The sequence below is a fragment of the Nerophis ophidion genome, linkage group LG13 (assembly GCF_033978795.1).
Source record: "Nerophis ophidion isolate RoL-2023_Sa linkage group LG13, RoL_Noph_v1.0, whole genome shotgun sequence".
Lineage (NCBI taxonomy): Eukaryota > Metazoa > Chordata > Actinopteri > Syngnathiformes > Syngnathidae > Nerophis > Nerophis ophidion.
The window spans coordinates 12,725,585-12,749,055 of NC_084623.1; the positions used below are offsets into that span (position 1 = coordinate 12,725,585).

At 38.2% G+C, this 23,471-nt stretch overlaps 1 protein-coding gene across 1 annotated transcript in view; it reads right to left on the reverse strand.

Annotated features, from left to right (window-relative positions):
• The window catches only part of col18a1a (collagen type XVIII alpha 1 chain a), a 225,195-nt gene that overhangs the window by 57,537 nt on the left and 144,187 nt on the right, over positions 1 to 23,471 (reverse strand). Inside the window, 2 exon segments of the mRNA XM_061918426.1 lie at positions 14,508 to 14,579; positions 18,814 to 18,897. Coding sequence (XP_061774410.1) covers positions 14,508 to 14,579; positions 18,814 to 18,897 — 156 coding nt within the window.

A 23,471-nucleotide genomic window follows, 5' to 3' on the forward strand; every position in this document is an offset into this window, starting at 1 on the left:
AGTAGTACTGATAGGCTTCAGTATGTTGCCATTGCCAGGAAGTAGTCTTTGCCATTAAGTTGAATGTGACGGTCTTTTTTTTTTGTAGTAGTTGATCAGCAGGAACCAATGGTTAATTCAACACATTTCTTGTCGGGATCCCCAGCGAGAATATTCAGAAGCTGCGATACATACAGAGTAGTGCTGCTAGGATCCTGATGAGAGTGCGGAAATAAGACCATATCACACCAATTCTCAAATCCCGTCACTGGGTTCTTGTTCCATTCAGGATTGAATACAAAGTCTCCCTATTAACCAACCAGTGCCTCCATGGAAATGCCCCCCTAACTTCAAAGAATTACTCACCCCCAAATCATCCACACGACACCCACGCTCCAAACAGGCTAACCTCCTCCAAACTCTAAGGACAAAGCTACGAACTATGGGACACCTAGCTACCAAGCTGTGGAACATTCTCCCTGACCACCTGAGGGCACCACAAACTGTGGATGCTTTTAAAAAAAGGCTTGAAAACCCTTCTTTAAAAAAAAAAAAAAGCCTTTCTATAGATATATATGCATACTAGCTCTAGCTATTAGGCTGTTCTAGGTTTTATTTTTTTATTTTTTATTATATTTTTATTGTTATTATTATTATTATTATTATTATTTTCTTTTCTTATTTTTTTAACACACTGTAGCACTTTGAGGTTGTTTGCTCAAATAAAGTGCTTTTTACAAATAAAATCTGTTATTATTATTATTATTATTATTAAGTTGGTTTTTCATAATTTTGCGAAACAAAACGCTAGATAATGTCTCCTAAAAGATGTAAACTTGGAGTTCTTTTACACACACTTTAATAATACCCATATGTTTAGGCGCAGTACATCTGACTACGGTAGCTCTAATGATTACCAAAGTCGTACTAAAAGATTTTCACAGATTATTGAGCGCCGTGTGTAATGTTCTATATTTTCAAAGAAACCTCAAAGTTTTGGGTTTGCTTTGCTCGTGTCATCTTACAGTATTTCAAGTATCTCTTATGTGTGACTGCCATCTACTGGTCATACTTATTATTACACCATGTACCAAATAAAATACCTTTAAGCAGGGGTTTCAAACGTATGGCCCTAGGGCCGGGTCAGGCCCGCTAACAGGTTTTATCTGGGCCGCGGGATGAGTTTGCTCAGTTTAAAAATAAACCTACAATATTTGAATGAAAGAAACAGCTGTTCTAAATGTGTCCACTGGATGTCGCAATAGCAATTCTTTGGGTCTTTGTAGTTGATGCTACATATGTACAACATAAACCACACGATGTTATTAGTACATCAATCGAGGAAAATGATCAAACTACATAAATAACATCCTGTAATTTGATTTTGATATTTTTTTATCTTGATAGACACTAATGAATTGACTGATGAACATTATCCCATTATTTTTTCAGAAAATATAAATAACGACAAATAAATGCTTGACCGTAACATGTAAGTCTTTATTTTTAAGTTATTGTGCCATGATTTTACCAGTCCGGCCTACTTGGGAGTAGATTTTTCTCCATGTGGCCCCCGATCTAAAATGAGTTTGACACCCCTGGCTTATAGGTTGGTAAGCACAACCAGAATTAATTTCTACATTAGGTGCACCTCTTTATAAGGCGCAGTGTTGATTTCGGAGAAAATGAAAGGATTTTAAATATGCCTTAAAGTCTGAAAAATACAGTAATGTTGTTATTAACTATAATAAACTAGCCTTAATTCTATTCTATGCATGCCAAGCCAGGAAGACCTATTTTTCATTGTGGGTGTCTTTCAGGGTTTGAAAGGCAACAATCAAGTTTTTTTTTTAATTTTTATTTCAGATACCTCAACCTTAAGATAAGTTTCATAAAAACAAACAGCCAAAAAAAACAAAACAAAAAAAATAGTGGTTCTGTTATACATTTTTAACGCACACAAGTAAATGGCCCTTCAACAGTAGAGCAATTGGCAAGTGAAGTCTGGGGAAAGCAGGCAAGCATTCAAATCCTTATTGTAAAAAATGGAGAAAGGGGAGGAAATAATGGATAACCACCTCCGAACACACACACACACACACACACACACACACACACACACACACACACACACACACACACACACACACACACACACACACACACACACACACACACACACACACAAACACACACACACACACACAGGTTATCATTTGGAATGGGGACCAAGTTTTGGATCATGACTTGTGGGGACCACCCTTTCAACAGGTTGTGGAGGCATTAAAAAATAATAGGTAAAATTGCCACTGTCCAGTTAGCTCATACACATCTTTAAATCTCTGGATTGATGAAGTAATGTGCTGATCATACTTACTGGGGACCCTAGGGAAAAAGAGTTAATATGGTTCATGGGGACCAAATTTAAATAATTTTGCATAATTCACACACATTTGTTTGTGACTACTGAGGACCATTTAAAAAAAAAGTTCAAATTAGATTTTAAACATGTTTACTTTTCAGTAAACACCAAGCTTAAAAAAACACTCTTCAGAATGGATCTTACTATCATTTAAAAAGGTTTCCCTTTAGGGGACCGGTTTTTAGGTCCCCGTATCGTCAGAAGTTCCCTAAAGGTGACTGTGTAAACAGAGCGATGTCCCCATTAAGTAAGCATTGCCAGAACACACACACACACACACACACACACACACACACACACACACACACACACACACACACACGCACACACACACACACACACACACACACACACACACACACACACACACACACGTTATCATTTACAATGAGGACCACGTTTTTGATCGTGACTTGTGGGGACCACCCTTTCTACAGGTTGTGGAGGCATTAAAAAAAAAAAGTTAAATGGCCACTGCCCAGTCATCTCATCTACGTCTTTAAATCTCTGGATTGATGAAGTACTGTGCTGATCATAAATACTGGAGACCCTGGGGAAAAAGAGTTAATATGGTTCATAGGGACCAAATTTCAATAATTTAGCATAATTCACACACATTTGTACGGGACTACTAAGGGCCATTTTAAAAAAAAAAGTTCAAAATACATGTTAAACATGTTTAAATTCTTAGTAAACATGTGTTATGGGCCAAAGCTTAAAAATCACATAGGCATCTTTAGAATGGATCTGACTTTTTGGTCCCCATACCGTCAGAAGTCCCCAAAAGGTGACTGTGTAAACAGAGCGATGTCCCCATTAAGTAAGCATTGCCAGAACACACACACACACACACAAACACGTACGTTATAATTTAGAATGGGGACCACGTTTTTGATCGTGACTTGTGGGGACCACCCTTTCTACAGGTTGTGGAGGCATAAAAAAAAAAAGTTAAATGGCCACTGCCCAGTTATCTCATCTACGTCTTTAAATCTCTGGATTGGTGAAGTAATGTGCTGATCATAAATACTGGAGACCCTGGGGAAAAAGAGTTAACATGGTTCATAGGGACCAAATTTCAATAATTTTGCATAATTCACACACATTTGTACGGGACTACTAAGGACCATTTAAAAAAAAAAAGTTCAAAATACATGTTAAACATGTTTACTTTCTTAGTAAACATGTGTTATGGGCCAAAGCTTAAAAATCACATAGGCATCTTTAGAATGGATCTTACTTTTTTGTCCCCATACCGTCAGAAGTCCCCAAAAGGTGACTGTGTAAACAGAGCGATGTCCCCATTAAGTAAGCATTGCCAGAACACACACACACACACACACACACACACACACACACACGTCTGTAACTCATTCTTCACTGGTGACACCTCTAATGTCACCTGTGAACTGAAGCGGGAAACACGAAGCCACAGTTGATAATTAACCAGATTATTATTTTTTTTTTCCTGAGAACCTAAATCCCCCTCGCTGTGTCGCGTAGCAATGACTGCGCTAAGAATTTGACAAGACCATTATTGACTTTTCGTTGGACACAAATAATAACGTGACGTTCACCCATTCATCCATCATAACAGAGGGCAATAGGTGGCCGGCCCTAAGGCGTCCTACATAGCGTTGATGGATTTGAACCACATGACCTACAGAGTCCAAAAGCAAGATATCCAGTTTCCTTGGTGATGAAAGAACTTCAGTGTTAAAACTTCCATTTTTTTTTATTTTAGTGCATGCCTTCTAAACATGTCACTTGTCAATTAAATACAACAATGAAGGTTTGATTCTTACTTTCAGCCAAAGGGGTATTTCTACTAAACTTTTATTCAAAGGTTGGTCTATAGGAGCCTTTGAATTGTAACCTGTATCTGTTATCGTCAACTTTATTGGACGCCTGCACTCTTTGTTTATGGAAGTACAAGTTTATGATTGTTTCAGATACTTATCTCTTGTGCAGCCATAGGGCATAAAGCAGGAATTACATGTGTTCCTCAATGTACTGTTACTTGAGCAGATTCCATAAATGAAGGTTTCCGCAATGCTTCACTTGGATTAAATTATAAAACAATATGTATATTTATGATTGTAAGTATAAAAAAAGCATCTTCCAGACAAGACCTGGACAAAATACGTCCCGCGGACCACATGCGGCCCGTTAAGATTTTCAGTCCGGACCTTTAACATCGAAACTGTCGCGACCATTATGATGTTCAGTGCTGTTTTTAAATGACTGTAAGTCTTGAACTATAGAAAGTAATTCAATGGTTGAAATCTTTGCTTTTGAGTGATATTCAAGTTATTAGGGTAATTTAAGCCACAGCAGCTCAGACAAGAAACAAAGTAGAGTGGGCGGGTTTGGTTTTCAGAGCAACCAGCCCGAAACGCGTGTGTCAGAAACAGATGCGGAAGCAGATTTTTTCGTGATAATATATCATCCTATAAGTTTTTTTTATACACTTCGCATTCATTTTGCTTGACTTTTACATTGTTGTTGTGTTTTGTTTGATTGTAAAAGATACACAACTATCGATTAGCTGGTCTGAGAAGAAAAAGAAAAGCGACGTTCATATGTTGTTAATATTCAGTCTTTTATTGTTCATAGTTAATATTGTAAAGCCCAATGTTTTTATTTTCATGTACATTTTTGCTGTTTTTTTACATTTTTGTTGTGTTTTGCTTGATGGTAAAATATACACCACTATCGATTAGCTGGTCTAAAAAGTAAAAGAGGAGCAACGTTCATATGTTATTAATATTCAGTCTTTTATTGTTCATAGTTAATATTGTAAAGCCCAATGTTTTTATTTTCATGTACATTTTTGCTGTTTTTTACATTTTTTTTGGGTTTTGCTGGATTGTAAAAGATACACAACTATCGAGGAGCTGGTCTAAGAAGAAAAAGAAAAGCGACGTTCATATGTTGTTAATATTCAGTCTTTTATTGTTCATAGTTAATATTGTAAAGCCCAATGTTTTTATTTTCATGTACATTTTTGCTGTTTTTTTACATTTTTGTTGTGTTTTGCTTGATGGTAAAATATACACCACTATCGATTAGCTGGTCTAAAAAGTAAAAGAGGAGCAACGTTCATATGTTATTAATATTCAGTGTTTTACTGTTCATAGTTAATATTTTAAATCCCGCTGTCTTTATTTTCATGTACATGTTTGCTGTTTTTTACATTTTTGTTATGTTTTGCTTGAATGTAAAAGATACACAACTATCGAGGAGCTGGTCCGAGAAGTAAAAGAGGAGCGACGTTCATATGTTGTTAATATTCAGTGTTTTATTGTTCATAGTTGATATTGTAAAGCCCACTGTCTTTATTTGCATGTACTGTACATTTTTGCTGTTTTTTTAATTTTGTTTTGTTTTGCTTGATGGTAAAAGATACACAACTATCGAGGAGCTGGTCTGAGATGTAAAAGAGGAGCGACGTTCATATGTTGTTAATATTCAGTGTTTTATTGATCATAGTTAATACTATCAATCCCGCTGTCTTTAATTTCATGTACATTTTTGCTGTTTTTTTATATTTTTGTCGTGTTTTGCTGGATGGTAAAAGATACACAACTATCGAGGAGCTGGTCTGAGAAGTAAAAGAGGAGCGACATTCATATGTTGTTAATATTCAGGGTTTTATTGTTCATACTTAATATTGTAAATCCGGCTGTCTTTATTTTCATGTATATTTTTGCATTTTTTTTTACTTTTGATATGTTTTGCTTGATGGTAAAAGATACACAACCATCGAGGAGCTTGTCTGAGAAGTAAAAGAGGAGTGATGTTCATATGTTGTTAATATTCAGTGTTTTATTGTTCATAGTTGATATTGTAAAGCCCACTGTCTTTACTTGCATGTACTGTACATTTTTGCTGTTTTTTACATTTTTGTTGTGTTTTGCTTGATGGTAAAAGATACAACAATCCGAGGAGCTGGTCTGAGAAGTAAAAGAGGAGCGACATTCATATAATGTTAATATTCAGTGTTTTATTGTTCATAGTTAATGTTGTAAATCCCACTGTCTTTTTTTTTTGTAAAAAAAACTGTAAAAATTCCATTCCGTTTTTTTTAGGTGGCCTGTCATAACTTTTTTAGTACTTTATCAACATTGTGACTTTTGGTATTTGTGTTCCTGAAAAACAGAGACCCCAACACACATACCGAACCGCAGATTTTTACAGATTAATGTTTACATATAATTTTTTACACACATACACCTTGGCCCTCTCCAGAACATTTTTTTCTTTCAATGTGGCCCCCAAGTCAAAATATTTGCCCAGCTCTGCTCCAGACTCAACATCCCATTGTAGTCTGGTTGTCACACAATTTAATAAAACTGAACACAACATATTACATTTGAGCAAAAGTTAGTACTACTAGACACGTTTACTATAACTTTAGTGTGAGACAAAGAAAAATACAATAATAATCCATCAGTTTGTGTTGGTGTGGGATTTCTTTCGCCTCACAAAACAGTCAGCAACAACCCTGATTGATGCATTTTCCATAAAGGGGGCTTTCTCTTGAAGAGAACACTCCCATGGCATTGTTCAGGGTCTCCTGTGCATATTTGTCTGCCATTTTCTATAAATTCCGGAATGACAAAATGGAAAAATGTGTAAATGATATCACCACATGGGTTTAGGGACCCCTCAGAAAACCACTGTCAGTAACTACAGTTTGTCGCTACATCTGTAAGTGCAACTTAAAACTCTACTATGCAAAGCCAAAGCCATTTATCAACAACACCCAGAAACGCTTTGCTGCGCCCGAGCTCATCCAAGATGGACTGATGCAAAGTGGAAAAGTGTTCTGTGGTCTGACGAGTCCACATTTCAAACTGCTTTTGGAAACTGTGGACGTTGTATCCTCGGGACCAAAGGGGAAAAGAACCATCCGGATTGTTATCTTTAGTGTAAGTCAAATAATAAAATACACAAACAATCCATCAGTTTGTGTGGGATTTCTTTCGCCTCACAAAAACAGTCAGCAACAACCCTGATTGATGCATTTTCCATAAAGGGGGCTTTCTCTTGAAGACAACACTGCCATGGCATTGTTCAGGGTCTCCTGTGCATATTTTCCTCCCATTTTCTACAAATTCCAGAATGACAAAATGGAAAAATGGAAAGACCCATCAGTGTGTAAAGGATATCACCACATGGGGTCAGGAAGACTTCAGAAAACCACTGTCAGTAACTACAGTTTGTCGCTACATCTGTAATTGCAAGTTAAAAGTCTACTATGCAAAGCCAAAGCCATTTATCAACAACACCCAGAAACGCTTTGCTGGGCCCAAGCTCATCCAAGATGGACTGATGCAAAGTGGAAAAGTGTTCTGTGGTCTGACGAGTCCACATTTCAAACTGTTTTTGGAAACTGTGGACGTCGTATCCTCGGGACCAAAGGGGAAAAGAACCATCCGGATTGTTATCTTTAGTGTAAGTCAAATAATAAAATACACAAACAATCCATCAGTTTGTGTGGGATTTCTTTCGCCTCACAAAAACAGTCAGCAACAACCCTGATTGATGCATTTTCCATAAAGGGGGCTTTCTCTTGAAGAGAACACTGCCATGGCATTGTTCAGGGTCTCCTGTGCATATTTGCCTCCCATTTTCTACAAATTCCGGAAGGACAAAATGGAAAAATGGAAAGACCCATCAGTGTGTAAAGGATATCACCACATGGGCTCCGGAAGACTTCAGAAAACCACTGTCAGTAACTACAGTTTGTCGCTACATCTGTAATTGCAAGTTAAAAGTCTACTATGCAAAGCCAAAGCCATTTATCAACAACACCCAGAAACGCTTCGCTGGGCACGAGCTCATCCAAGATGGACTGATGAAAAGTGGGAAACTGTTCTGTGGTCTGACGAGTCCACATTTCAAATTTTTGGGGGAAACTGTGGACGTCGTATCCTCGAGACCAAAGAGGAAAAGAACCATCCGGATTGTTATCTATAGTGTAAGTTAAATAAAATACAAAAATAATCCATCAGTTCGTGTTTGTGTGGGATTTCTTTCGCCTCACAAAAACAGTCAGCAACAACCCTGATTGATGCATTTTCCATAAAGGGGGTTTTGTCTTGAAGAGAACACTCCCATGGCATTGTTCAGGGTCTCCTGTGCATATTTTCCTCCCATTTTCTACAAATTCCAGAATGACAAAATGGAAAAATGGAAAGACCCATCAGTGTGTAAAGGATATCACCACATGGGCTCAGGAAAACTTCAGAAAACCACTGTCAGTAACTACAGTTTGTCGCTACATCTGTAATTGCAAGTTAAAAGTCTACTATGCAAAGCCAAAGCCATTTATCAACAACACCCAGAAACGCTTCGCTGGGCCCGAGCTCATCCAAGATGGACTGATGCAAAATGGAAAAGTGTTCTGTGGTCTGACGAGTCCACATTTCAAATTGTTTTTTGGAAACTGTGGACGTCGTATCCTCCAGACCAAAGTGGAAAAGAACCATCCAGATTGTTATCTTTAGTGTAAGTCAAATAATAAAATACAAAAATAATCCATCAGTTCGTGTTTGTGTGGGATTTCTTTCGCCTCACAGAAACAGTCAGCAACAACCCTGATTGATGCATTTTCCATAAAGGGGGCTTTCTCATGAAGAGAACACTGCCATGGCATTGTTCAGGGTCTCCTGTGCATATTTGCCTCCCATTTTCTACAAATTCCGGAATGACAAAATGGAAAGACCCATCAGTGTGTAAAGGATATCACCACACGGGCTCAGGAACACTTCAGAAAAACACTGTCAGTAACTACAGTTTGTCGCTACATCTGTAAGTGCAACTTAAAACTCTACAATGCAAAGCCAAAGCCATTTATCAACAACACCCAGAAACGCTTCGCTGGGCCCGAGCTCATCCAAGATGGACTGATGCAAAATGGAAAAGTGTTGTGTGGTCTGACGAGTCCACATTTAAATTTTTTGGGGGGAAACTGTGGACGTCGTATCCTCGAGACCAAAGAGGAAAAGAACCATCCGGATTGTTATCTTTAGTGTAAGTTAAATAAAATACAAAAATAATCCATCAGTTCATGTTTGTGTGGGATTTCTTTCGCCTCACAAAAACAGTCAGCAACAACCCTGATTGATGCATTTTCCATAAAGGGGGCTTTGTCTTGAAGAGAACACTGCCATTGCATTGTTCAGGGTCTCCTGTGCATCTTTTCCGGAATTTCTACAAATTCCGGAATGACAAAATGGAAAGACCCATCAGTGTGTAAAGGATATCACCACATGGGCTCAGGAAGACTTCAGAAAACCACTGTCAGTAACTACAGTTTGTCGCTACATCTGTAATTGCAAGTTAAAAGTCTACTATGCAAAGCCAAAGCCATTTATCAACAACACCCAGAAACGCTTTGCTGGGTCCGAGCTCATCCAAAATGGACTGATGAAAAGTGGGAAAGTGTTCTGTGGTCTGACGAGTCCACATTTCAAATTTTTGGGGGAAACTGTGGACGTCGTATCCTCGAGACCAAAGAGGAAAAGAACCATCCGGATTGTTATCTTTAGTGTAAGTCAAATAATAAAATACACAAACAATCCATCAGTTTGTGTGGGATTTCTTTCGCCTCACAAAAAAAGTCAGCAACAACCCTGATTGATGCATTTTCCATAAAGGGGGCTTTCTCTTGAAGACAACACTGCCATGGCATTGTTCAGGGTCTCCTGTGCATATTTGCCTCCCATGTTCTACAAATTCCGGAATGACAAAATGGAAAAATGGAAAGACCCATCAGTGTGTAAAGGATATCACCACATGGGCTCAGGAAGACTTCAGAAAACCACTGTCAGTAACTACAGTTTGTTGCTACATCCGTAAGTGCAACTTAAAACTCTACTATGCAAAGCCAAAGCCATTTATCAACAACACCCAGAAACGCTTCGCTGCGCCCGAGCTCATCCAAGATGGACTGATGCAAAGTGGGAAAGTGTTCTGTGGTCTGACGAGTCCACATTTCAAACTGTTTTTGGAAACTGTGGACGTCGGATCCTCGGGACCAAAGGGGAAAAGAACCATCCGGATTGTTATCTTTAGTGTAAGTCAAATAATAAAATACACAAACAATCCATCTGTTTGTGTGGGATTTCTTTCGCCTCACAAAAACAGTCAGCAACAACCCTGATTGATGCATTTTCCATAAAGGGGGCTTTCTCTTGAAGAGAACACTGCCATGGCATTGTTCCTGGTCTCTTGTGCATATTTGCCTCCCATTTTCTATAAATTCCGGAATGACAAAATGGAAAAATGGAAAGACCCATCAGTGTGTAAAGGATATCACCACATGGGCTCCGGAAGACTTCAGAAAACCACTGTCAGTAACTACAGTTTGTCGCTACATCCGTAAGTGCAACTTAAAACTCTACTATACAAAGCCAAAGCCATTTATCAACAACACCCAGAAACGCTTCGCTGCGCCCGAGCTCATCCAAGATGGACTGATGCAAAGTGGGAAAGTGTTCTGTGGTCTGACGAGTCCACATTTCAAACTGTTTTTGGAAACTGTGGACGTCGGATCCTCGGGACCAAAGGGGAAAAGAACCATCCGGATTGTTATCTTTAGTGTAAGTCAAATAATAAAATACACAAACAATCCATCAGTTTGTGTGGGATTTCTTTCGCCTCACAAAAACAGTCAGCAACAACCCTGATTGATGCATTTTCCATAAAGGGGGCTTTTTCTTGAAGAGAACACTGCCATGGCATTGTTCAGGGTCTCCTGTGCATATTTGCCTCCCATGTTCTACAAATTCCGGAATGACAAAATGGAAAAATGGAAAGACCCATCAGTGTGTAAAGGATATCACCACATGGGCTCAGGAAGACTTCAGAAAACCACTGTCAGTAACTACAGTTTGTCGCTACATCCGTAAGTGCAACTTAAAACTCTACTATGCAAAGCCAAAGCCATTTATCAACAACACCCAGAAACGCTTCGCTGCGCCCGAGCTCATCCAAGATGGACTGATGCAAAGTGGGAAAGTGTTCTGTGGTCTGACGAGTCCACATTTCAAACTGTTTTTGGAAACTGTGGACGTCGGATCCTCGGGACCAAAGGGGAAAAGAACCATCCGGATTGTTATCTTTAGTGTAAGTCAAATAATAAAATACACAAACAATCCATCAGTTTGTGTGGGATTTCTTTCGCCTCACAAAAACAGTCAGCAACAACCCTGATTGATGCATTTTCCATAAAGGGGGCTTTCTCTTGAAGAGAACACTGCCATGGCATTGTTCCTGGTCTCTTGTGCATATTTGCCTCCCATTTTCTATAAATTCCGGAATGACAAAATGGAAAAATGGAAAGACCCATCAGTGTGTAAAGGATATCACCACATGGGCTCCGGAAGACTTCAGAAAACCACTGTCAGTAACTACAGTTTGTCGCTACATCTGTAAGTGCAAGTTAAAAGTCTACTATGCAAAGCCAAAGCCATTTATCAACAACACCCAGAAACGCTTCGCTGGGCCCGAGCTCATCCAAGATGGACTGATGCAAAATGGAAAAGTGTTGTGTGGTCTGACGAGTCCACATTTCAAATTTTTGGGGGAAACTGTGGACGTCGTATCCTCGAGACCAAAGAGGAAAATAACCATCCGGATTGTTATCTTTAGTGTAAGTCAAATAATAAAATACACAAACAATCCATCAGTTTGTGTGGGATTTCTTTCACCTCACAAAAACAGTCAGAAACAACCCTGATTGATGCATTTTCCATAAAGGGGGCTTTCTCTTGAAGAGAACACTGCCATGGCATTGTTCAGGGTCTCCTGTGCATCTTTTCCGGAATTTCTACAAATTCCGGAATGACAAAATGGAAAGACCCTCTCTTCCTTGCATTTGCCCAGACTTGTCTTAAGTTGCACATAGACTGGATACGTTATACGACCTCTCATGGAAAAAAACGTCAGCAGGTAGGCATTGTGCACCAGCTGTTATCTTTAACACGGCTTCTCTTATAGGATGACAATAAACAGCTATTGTAGAGATGGAAACCCCAGTTGTAAAAGTGCAGAATCCTTATTGTCCTGACAAGAAGTTACTGCCGTATCGACCTTCCCACTACGTCTGCAGTCTTACCTCTTGCTGTTCCTAATCTGGAGCACACAGTTGTGGCTCTTCAGGGTGGAAGATACCAGTGGGTGTCGGTGTCTGATTGTGTGCCAGTGTGAAAGAGACGTAAACCAGAGACAAGGAGACACGGTGACAAAACAGAGCTTGAGAAAATATAAGAAGAGGAAATGGAAAAAGAGACCGAATACCAACAAACCCTGTTTCCATACGAGTTGGGAAATTGTGTTATATGCAAATATAAACAGAAAACAATGATTTGCAAATCATTTTCAACCCATATTCAGTTGAATATTCTACAAAGACAACATATTTGATGTTCAAACTGATAAACATTTTTTTTTTTAGCAAATATTCATTAACTTTAGAATTTGATGCCAGCAACACGTGACAAAGACGTTGGGAAAGGTGGCAATAAATACTGATAAAGTTGAGGAATGCTCATCAAACACTTATTTGGAACAGGCTAACTGGGAACAGGTGGGTTCCATGATTGGGGATAAAAAAAGCTTTCCAAAAAATGCTCAGTCTTTCAGAAGAAAGGATGGGGCGAGGTACACCCCTTTGTCCACAACTGCTTAAGCAAATAGTCAAACAGTTTAAGAACAACGTTTCTCAAAGTGCAATTGCAAGAAATTTAGGGATTTCAACATCTACGTTCCATAATATCATCAAAAGGTTCAGAGAATCTGGAGAAATCACTCCACGCCGGAAACCAACACTGAATGACCGTGACTTTGAATCCCTCAGACGGCACTGTATCAAAAACCGACATCAATCTCTAAAGGATATCACCGCATGGGCTCAGGAACACTTCAGAAAACCACTGTCACTAAATACAGTTTGTAGCTACATCTGTAAGTGCAAGTTAAAGCTCTACTATGCAAAGCGAAAGCCATTTATCGACAACGTTATGACAGGCCGCTTTAAAAAACGTAATAGAATTTTACATTTTTCTATGAACGATAAAACACTGAAAATTGACAAAACATGAATGTCACACCTGCTTTCGATCGACATATTTTACAATCAACTGAAACGCAACAAAAATGCAACGAACAGTGAAATATGAACGCCAGGGGTACAAAATAAACCCGCCTACAATCTGATATATCTGATATTTGCTGAAATCTCCCCAGGGATCAATAAAGTACTTTCTCTTCTATTCTATTCTATATATCACTAATCTTTAGAATTTTGTTGTGAAAATCTCCTTTACGTCTGTGGAAACGCTTTCCGCCCACACTGCTTGGTGCCTCGTCTGGGCTGCTGTGACGTAGATGACCATAGTAACTAATTAGATGACCATAGTAACTAATTAGATTACCGTAGTAACTAGTATATCATCCATAAGCGCATACTCCGATCATTGAAATACTTTGTATAGTTGAAGACTTACAGTCATTAGAAAACATCAGTGCACATCATAAAGGCAGCTACAGTTTCCATCTTAAAGGTCTAAAAAAAAAAAATTGGGAATGTCCGGCGTGCCAGATTGAAAAGCTCAATGGGCCGCATGTGGCCCCCGGTCCCTCATTTGCCCCGTTCTGCATCAAAAAGCTACATCAGTGTGTAAAGGATATCACTACATGGGCTCAGAAACACTTCAGAAAGCCACTGTCAGTAAGTATAGTTTGTAAGTGCAAGTTAAAACTCTACTATGCAAAGCCAAAGCCATTTATCAACAACACCCAGAAACGCTTCGCTGGGCCAGAGCTCATCCAAGATCGACTGATGCAAAGTGTAAAAGTGTTCCATGGTCTGACGAGTCCACATTTCAAATTGTTTTTGGAAACTGTGAACGTCGTGTCCTCCGGACCAAAGAGGAAAAGAACCATCCGGGTTGTTATAGGCGCAAAGTTTAAAAGCCAGCATCTGTGATGGTATGGGGAGTGTATTAGTGGCACAAATGTACTGCATGTCAACTCTTTACACCCCTTTCCGAAAATATCAAGTGCCGTCCTCATTACAAATACAAATCCTTACCGTCCATGTGTGCTTCTCTCTGACTGGATTCAATGGTCTGCTTGCTCCATCGCCACTCCCTTCTCCTGAGGCCTGAGAGCAATCACACATTTTGTTATGTTTTAGTTCAGGTCCACCATTTTATTACTTAATTCCAGCCCTTTTTAACTAGTGATGCAGGCTTATCGGGCTGGTTTATTAGTACAACTGGTTTATTTCTACAACTAAATGTTGTAGAAATGATTGGAAGCTCAAGACAGCCATGACATTATGTTCTTTACAAGTGTATGTGCCAGGCTTGTCACTGACAGTTTGTGTTTTAGTTTTTCCTCTGTGTGTGTTTAGTATTTCCTGTTTTAGGTTCCTGTCAGCGCTCTTATTTTGTCTGTTTCCTGTTTTTTTTCCCCTGTGCGCTGTTTCCCCTCATCTGCAGCTGATTGCCACCTGGCCACACCTGGTGTCAATCAGCCCGCTCCTATTTGTACCTGCTTTGTCTTCCAGTCAGGGCTGGATTATTGTCATGTCACTCTTGTCGTTGCTACCTGTCGTGTCGTATCATGTCTTGTCAATGCAGCGATTTAGTACAGTTAGCTATATTTGATTGTGTTTTTTAGCTTACTGCCTTTTGTTCCCTGCTTCCAAGTTTGTTTTCATATCACATGTACGACTTCTGTTTCCTGCTCGATACCTGCTAGCTTCCACGCTAGGACCTTTTGTTTTTGCTAGCTTCCATGCTAAGCTCTTTTTGTTTTCTAGCTCCCATGGTAGCTCTTTTAGTTTATTATCCCCCTCGTGCGCACTTTTTGTTGTAACCCTTTTTTTTAGTGTTTTATTAAACCATGTTTCCTTACTCAATCCCTACCTCCTTCTCTGCATCTTGGGGTTCGTCACAAACTAACTCTGACAGTATGTAAACTTTTGACCACGACTGTTGACGACCTTAACCTTTTAAAAACCCTGTGACCCAGAAGGAGTCATAAAATACCGCACTTACCCAACAAACTGTTGAAAGCTAACACTTAACCCCTCCAACAATACAGGTGTCATCGCCACGCCACTAAAATTCAAAGAACAAGCAGCTTTCTTGAGTTTTGTGTAGGTTTATTTAGAACGTGTTCCCATTCACACAATAATCAGCGTAATGCAGAATTTTGTTGGCAATGACGTTGTTAACGTAGCACAGGGGTCACCAACCTTTTTGAAACCAAGAGCTACTTCTTGGGTACTGATTAATGCGAGGGGCTACCAGTTTGATACACACTTAAATAAATTGCCAGAAATAGGCAATTTGCTCAATTTACCTTTAATAATTAAATCTATATATATAAAAAAAAGGGTATTTCTGTCTGTCAATAAGTCGTACATTTTTTTTCCTTTTACGGAAGGTTTTTTGTAGAGAATAAATGATGAAAAAAAAACCTTAATTGAACGGTTTAAAAGAGGAGAAAACACGGAAAAAAATGAAAATTAAATTTTGAAACATAGTTTATCTTCAATTTTGACTCTTTAATATTCAAAATTCAACCGAAAAAAATGACGAGAAAAACTAGCTAATTTGAATCTTTTTGAATAAATTTAAAAAATAATTTATGGAACATCATTAGTAATTTTTCCAGATTAAGATTAATTTTTGAATTCTGATGACATGTTTTAAATAGGTTAAAATCCAATCTGCACTTAGTTATAATATATAACAAATTGGACCAAGCTATATTTCTAACAAAGACAAATCATTATTTCTTCTAGATTTTCCAGAACAAAAATTTTTAAAGAAATTCTAAAGACTTTGAAATAAGATTTAAATTTGATTTTACAGATTTTCTATATGTACCAGAATTTTTATTTTTTATTTTAATCATAATACGTTTGAAGAAATATTTCACAAATATTGTTCGTCGAAAAAAACAGAAGCCAAAATAAAGAATTAAATCAAAATGTATTTATTATTCTGTACAATAAAAAAAAAAATACTTGAACATTGATTTAAATTGTCAGGAAAGAAGAGGAAGGAATTTAAAAGGTAAAAAAGTATATGTGTTTAAAAATCCTAAAATCCTTTTTTAGGTTGTATTTTTTCTCTAAAATTGTCTTTCTGAAAGTTATAGGAAGCAAAGTAAAAAAAATAAATGAATTGATTTAAACAAGTGAAGAGCAAGTCTTTAAAATATTTTATTGGATTTTCAAATTCTATTTGAGTTTTGTCCCTCTTAGAATTAAACATGTCGAGCTAAGCGAGACCAGCTTGCTAGTAAATAAATTGAATTTAAAAAATAGAGGCAGCTCACTGGTAAGTGCTGCTATTTGAGCTATTTTTAGAACAGGCCAGCGGGCTACTCATCTGGTCCTTACGGGCAACCTGGTGCCCGCGTAGCATGTCTTTCTGCTAAAATGCTGACAAAATACCAAACGTGGTCATTTTCTCGCCAAGCTTCTTGCTGGTTATCTCTGAGACTATTACAGTCTTGTGCAGGTCTACAATCTTGTTATTCTCAAAGCTGTAAAGTAAAGGTTGCAAAAAGCCCCTTTTAAGGTTAAATATAGTATAGTTTTCTACAAATTACAGTGATGTGCTACTTTGTATATCTAACATACTGTTCTTGGTTAGTATGTTACACTACTGTTGCATAAAACTCGATTTCCCAAAATCAGGGGTCACCAACGTGGTGCCCGTGGGCACCAGGTAGCCCGTAAGGACCAGATGAGTCGCCCGCTGGCCTGTTCTAAAAATAGCTAAAATAGCAGCACTTACCAGTGAGCTGCCTCTATTTTTTTAATTGTATTTATTTACTAGCAAGCTGGACATTTTTAATTCTAAAAGAGACAAAACTCAAATAAAATTTGAAAATCCAAGAAAATATTTCAAAGACTTGGTCTTCACTTGTTTAAATAAATTCATTTATTTTTTTACTTTGCTTCTTATAACTTTCAGAAGGACAATTTTAGAGAAAAAAATACAACCTTAAAAATGATTCTAGGATTTTTAAACACATATACCTTTTTACCTTTTAAATTCCTTCCTCTTTTTTCCTGACAATTTAAATCACTGTTCAAGTATATATTTTTTTTATTTATTGTAAAGAATAATAAATACATTTTAATTTAATTCTTCATTTTAGCTTCTGTTTTTTCGACAAAGAATATTTGTGAAATATTTCTTCAAACTTATTGTGATTAAAATTCCCCAAAAATATTCTGGTAAATCTAGAAAATCTTTAGAATCAAATTTAAATCTTATTTCAAAGTCTTTGGAATTTCTTTTAAAATTTTTGTTCTGGAAAATCTAGAAGAAATAATGATTTGATTAAAGACTTGGTCTTCACTTGTTTAAATAAATTCGTAAATTTTTTTACTTTGCTTCTTTTAAATTATAAAGACAATTTTAGAGAAAAAATACAACCTAAAAATGATTTTAGGATTTTTAAACACATATACCTTTTTACCTTTTAAATTCCTTCCTCTTCTTTCCTGACAATTTAAATCACTGTTCAAGTATTTTTTTTTTTTATTGTACAGAATAAATACATTTTGATTTAATTCTTCATTTTAAATTCTGTTTTTTTGGACGAACAATATTTGTGAAATATTTCTTCAAACTTATTATGATTAAAATAAAAAAATAAAAATTCTGGTACATATAGAAAATCTGTAAAATCAAATTTAAATCTTATTTCACAGTCTTTAGAATTTCTTTTAAACTTTTTGTTCTGGAATATCTAGAATAAATAATGATTTGTCTTTGTTAGAAATATAGCTTGGTCCAATTTGTTATATATTCTAACAAAGTGCGGATTGGATTTTAACCTATTTAAAACATGTCATCAAAATTGTAAAATTATCTTAATCAGGAAAAATCACTAATGATGTTCCATAAATTCTTTTTTAAATTTTTTCAAAAAGTTTCGAATTAGCTAGTTTTTCTCTTAATTTTTTTCGGTTGAATTTTGAATTTTAAAAAGTCGAAATTGAAGATAAACTCTGTTTCAAAATTTAATTTTCATTTTTTTTCGTGTTTTCTCCTCTTTTAAACCGTTCAATTACGTGTTTTTTTCATCATTTATTCTCTTCAAAAACCTTCCGTAGAAGGAAATTAAATGTACGACGGAATGACGGACAGAAATACCAATTTTTTTTAATATATATATGTAGATTTATTTATTAAAGGTAAATTGAGCAAATTGGCTTTTTCTGGCAATTTATTTAAGTGTGTATCAAACTGGTAGCCCTTCGCATTAATCAGTCCCCAAGAAGTAGCTCTTGGTTTCAAAAAGGTTGGTGACCCCTGCCCTAAATGTTCTCAAATTAAAGATTGTGATGGGTAAATACTTACAATATCGGAGTCATCTTCATCCTCTTCACAATGCCTCTCAGCAGCCCGGGGGTCTCCCACCACTCTCAGCTCACTGATCACACCCTGTTATGAAGACAAGAACATGGTGAATGATATCATCTCAACCAATATTATTTTCATACTCCCACAGACATATTAGCTAAAAATATTTATTTTTCCGGTGAAGCATCCCTTTTAATATGCTCGGATGAGATATTGATGTCAGTTTTGGACACTTGGTAATTAAGTGGATATGTTTTTCATCGTTTGCATCAAGATCAGGAACATTACTTCCTCATTGACTGGGACTTGCAGGAAATTTAAAATATATTTTGTTAAACGTGCCTGTTTTCAAAATGACGGTCAAACTGTACATTAAAAAACATATTTTTTTCATACTTGGCTTTATAAGGGATCTTCATTTTATTTATTTTTTGCCCTTTATCAACAATCCCTATGTGTGACAAGCCATGTTTTTATTTTCTGTGCATTCTAAATAGTAAAAGAAATGCTAATATGAGTCGGCTAACAATTCATTTAATAAGGATGTATCTATTACGCCTATAAAGCCCTCTAAAAACATCCAAAAATGCCAACAACACTGCATTTACATGCTGTCACCTACAAACCCCATTTCCATATGAGTTGGGAAATTGTGTTAGATGTAAATATAAACGGAATACAATGATTTGCAAATCCTTTTCAACTCATATTCAATTGAATATGCTACAAAGACAACATATTTGATGTTCAAACTGATAAACATGTTTTTTTTTTGTTTGTTTTTTAGCAAATAATCATTAACTTTTGAATTTGATGCCAGCAACAAAAGACAAAGAAGTTGGGAAAGGTGGCAATAAATACTGATAAAGTTGAGGAATGCTCATCAAACACGTATTTGGAACATCCCACAGGTGTGCAGGCTAATTGGGAACAGGTGGGTGCCATGATTGGGTATAAAAACAGCTTCCCAAAAAATGCTCAGTCTTTCACAAGAAAGGATGGGGCGAGGTACACCCCTTTGTCCAAAACTGCGTGAGCAAATAGTCAAACAGTTTAAGAACAACGTTTCTCAAAGTGCAATTGCAAGAAATTTAGGGATTTCAACATCTACGGTCCATAATGTCATCAAAAGGTTCAGAGAATCTGGAAAAAAATCCCTCCACGAAAGCGGCATGGCCGGAAACCAACATTGAATGACCGTGACCTTCCATCTCTCAGACGGCACTTTATCAAAAACAGACATCAATCTCTAAAGGATATCACCACATGGTCTCAGAAACACTTCATAAAACCACTGTCACTAAATACAGTGTGTCACTACATCTGTAAGTGCATGTTAAAGCTCTACTATGCAAAGCGAAAGCCATTTATCAACAACATTCAGAAAACGCCGTCGGCTTCTCTGGGCCCGGGATCATCTAAGATGGACTGATGCAAAGTGGAAAAGTGTTCTGTGGTCTGACGAGTCCACATTTCAAATTGTTTTAGGAAATATTCGACATTGTGTCATCCGGACAAAAGGGGTAGCGAACCATCCAGACTGTGATCGACGCAAAGTTCAAAAGCCATCATCTGTGATGGTATGGGGGTGCATTAGTGCCCAAGGCATGGGTAACTTACACATCTGTGAAGGCACCATTAATGCTGAAAGGTACATACAGATTTTGGAACAACATATGCTGCCATCTAAGCGTGTCTTTTTCATGGACGCCCCTGCTTATTTCAGCAAGACAATGCCAAGCAACATTCAGCACGTGTTACAACAGCGTGGCTTCGTAAAAAAAGAGTGTGGGTACTTTCCTGGTGCGCCTGCAGTCCAGACCTGTATCCCATCGAAAATGTGCGGCGCATTATGAAGTGTAAAATACGACAGCGGAGACCCCGAACTGTTGAACGACTGAAGCTCTACATAAAACAAGAATGGGAAAGAATTCCATTTTCAAAGCTTAAACAATTAGTTTCCTCAGTTCCCAAACGTTTATTGAGTGTTGTTTAAAGAAAATGTTATGCAACACAGCGGTGAACATGCCCTTTCCCAACTACATTGGCACATGTGGCAGACATGAAATTCTAAGTTAATTATTATTTGCAAAAAAAAAACAAAAGTTTATGAGTTTGAACATCAAATATCTTGTCTTTGTAGTGCATTCAACTGAATATGGGTTGAAAAGGATTTGCAAATCATTGTATTCCGTTTATATTTACATCTAACACAATTTCCCAACTCACATGGAAACGGGGTTTGTATATATATATATATATATATATATATATATGTATATATATATATATATATATATATGTATATATATATATATATATATATATATATATATAGGCTCTCAAGGAAGCATTATTTTTTTTAAATCTGAGGGTTGAGGGTTATTCTGAATTCACCAGCTCAAGGAGAGCACATGTGCTGAAAGATACAACATCCCATCAGCATCTCATTGAGAGCGGACGTTGTAAATCCCTGCTATTACGTCCTTACTTTAAATATTCAAATTGAATATACTTTTAAACGCGCCGAGGCTCTCACAAAATCTGCTATCAGTGGTAGCAAACACAAAAAGTGCAGCAGTTTTGGTCCATATTTCCCAGCCCTAACTGCAGTGCACTTTTTTTCGACAAACAAAATATTAGAGGAAATTGTACATAGTCATACACGTTGACATCCCACTGGGTTGTGAGTTTTTCCTTGCCCATATGTGGGATCTGAACCGAGGATGCCGTTGCGGCTTGTGCAGCCCTTTGAGACACTTGTGATTTAGGGCTGTATAAATAAACATTGATTGATTGATACTACTAAGTTGAGAAATTGGCTAGAAGTTCATATGTGGAGGTAGGTATAGGAAACAAATAGTTGTCCTCTAACAACAACCATCATCACATGCCCGGGTCAGGCGAGGTGATTCGCTGCAGACGAATGAAAGCAATTATGGCAGAATTTTCCAATTACTGGCAGACAACTTACTCGGAAGGCTCGTGAGATCATTTCACCGGTCATGTTATGGTTCGGATCGGGCCAATTTGAGCAATAACATCATACAAACTACTCAGCTGCAATGTCTCGCATGCTTGATTGCAGAGCAGCAAGATACACTATTATTGCCAAAAGTATTTGGCCAGCCATCCAAATGATGAGACTCAGGTTTCCTAATCACTCGGCCCGGCCACAGGTGTATAAAATCAAGCACTTCGGTATAGAGACTTTTATAGTGGAACGTTTCTGTCCTAGGGTCACCTCCAGGGACACGACATGAGAGGTCAAGTCACCCTAAACATTGGACAGTTATATAATTTGTTATTCTACAAATCAGGCCATCATGGAGTGTATAAATACGAAGGGAAGACCAAGCCTGTTGTGCGCTCTTTCTTAGTTCCTTCATGAGGGTTCAGTCCATGGTTCAGTCCGAGTCCATGCTTCTCGCCCGGAAAAGGGTGGAGTGCCATCTCCGGGTTGGGGAGGAGACCCTGCCCCAAGTGGAGGAGTTCAAGTATCTAGGAGTCTTGTTCACGAGTGAGGGAAGAGTGGATCGTGAGATCGACAGGCGGATCGGTGCGGCGTCTTCAGTAATGCGGACGTTGTACCGATCCGTTGTGGTGAAGAAGGAGCTGAGCCGGAAGGCAAAGCTCTCAATTTACCGGTCGATCTATGTTCCCATCCTCACCTATGGTCATGACCGAAAGGATAAGATCACGGGTACAAGCGGCCGAAATGAGTTTCCTCCGCCGGGTGGCGGGGCTCTCCCTTAGAGATAGGGTGAGAAGCTCTGCCATCCGGGAGGAACTCAAAGTAAAGCCGCTGCTCCTCCACGTCGAGAGGAGCCAGATGAGGTGGTTTCGGGCATCTGGTCAGGATGCCACCCGAACGCCTCCCTAGGGAGGTGTTTAGGGCACGTCCAACCGGTAGGAGGCCACGGGGAAGACCCAGGACACGTTGGGAAGACTATGTCTCCCGGCTGGCCTGGGAACGCCTCGGGATTCCCCGGGAAGAGCTAGACGAAGTGGCTGGGGAGAGGGAAGTCTGGCTTTCCCTGCTTAGGCTGTTGCCCCCGCGACCCGACCTCGGATAAGCGGAAGAAGATGGATGGATGGATGGATGGGTTCACCTACTTTCCTCTCATTAAACACTGTCTGTAATTCATATCGATTCAATCCAACTTCGTATTATCTGATTGTGATTAATTAAAACTGTTGTGACAAACACTCTATTGTTCCTGTTAAAGATTCAGACTTTTTCGACCACATAAAATTGGCGTCCCCGTACAGGTCACCACATAAAATTGGCGTCACGAACAGGATGAGGCCCCGGGTTAAATCCCCTACATTTCTACTACTCTTTCTACAAACATTTGCGAAAGAATGGGCCGCCCTCAGGTGCTCGGTGAAGTCCAGCGTGGAACTACCATAGATTGCTACCTGTGCAACAAATCCAATCGTGAAATGTATTTATTATTAAAGTTATTATAGGAAAAGTGAAGAATTTGGGAACAACAGCAACTCAGCCACCAAATTGTAGGCCACGTAAACTGACAAGAGTGCAAAGCCCTTCAGTTGCTACAGAGCTCCAAACGTCATGAGACCTTCAATTTAGCCCACGTACAGTTCGCAGAGGGCTTCATGGAATGGGTTTCCATGGCCGCGCAGCTGCA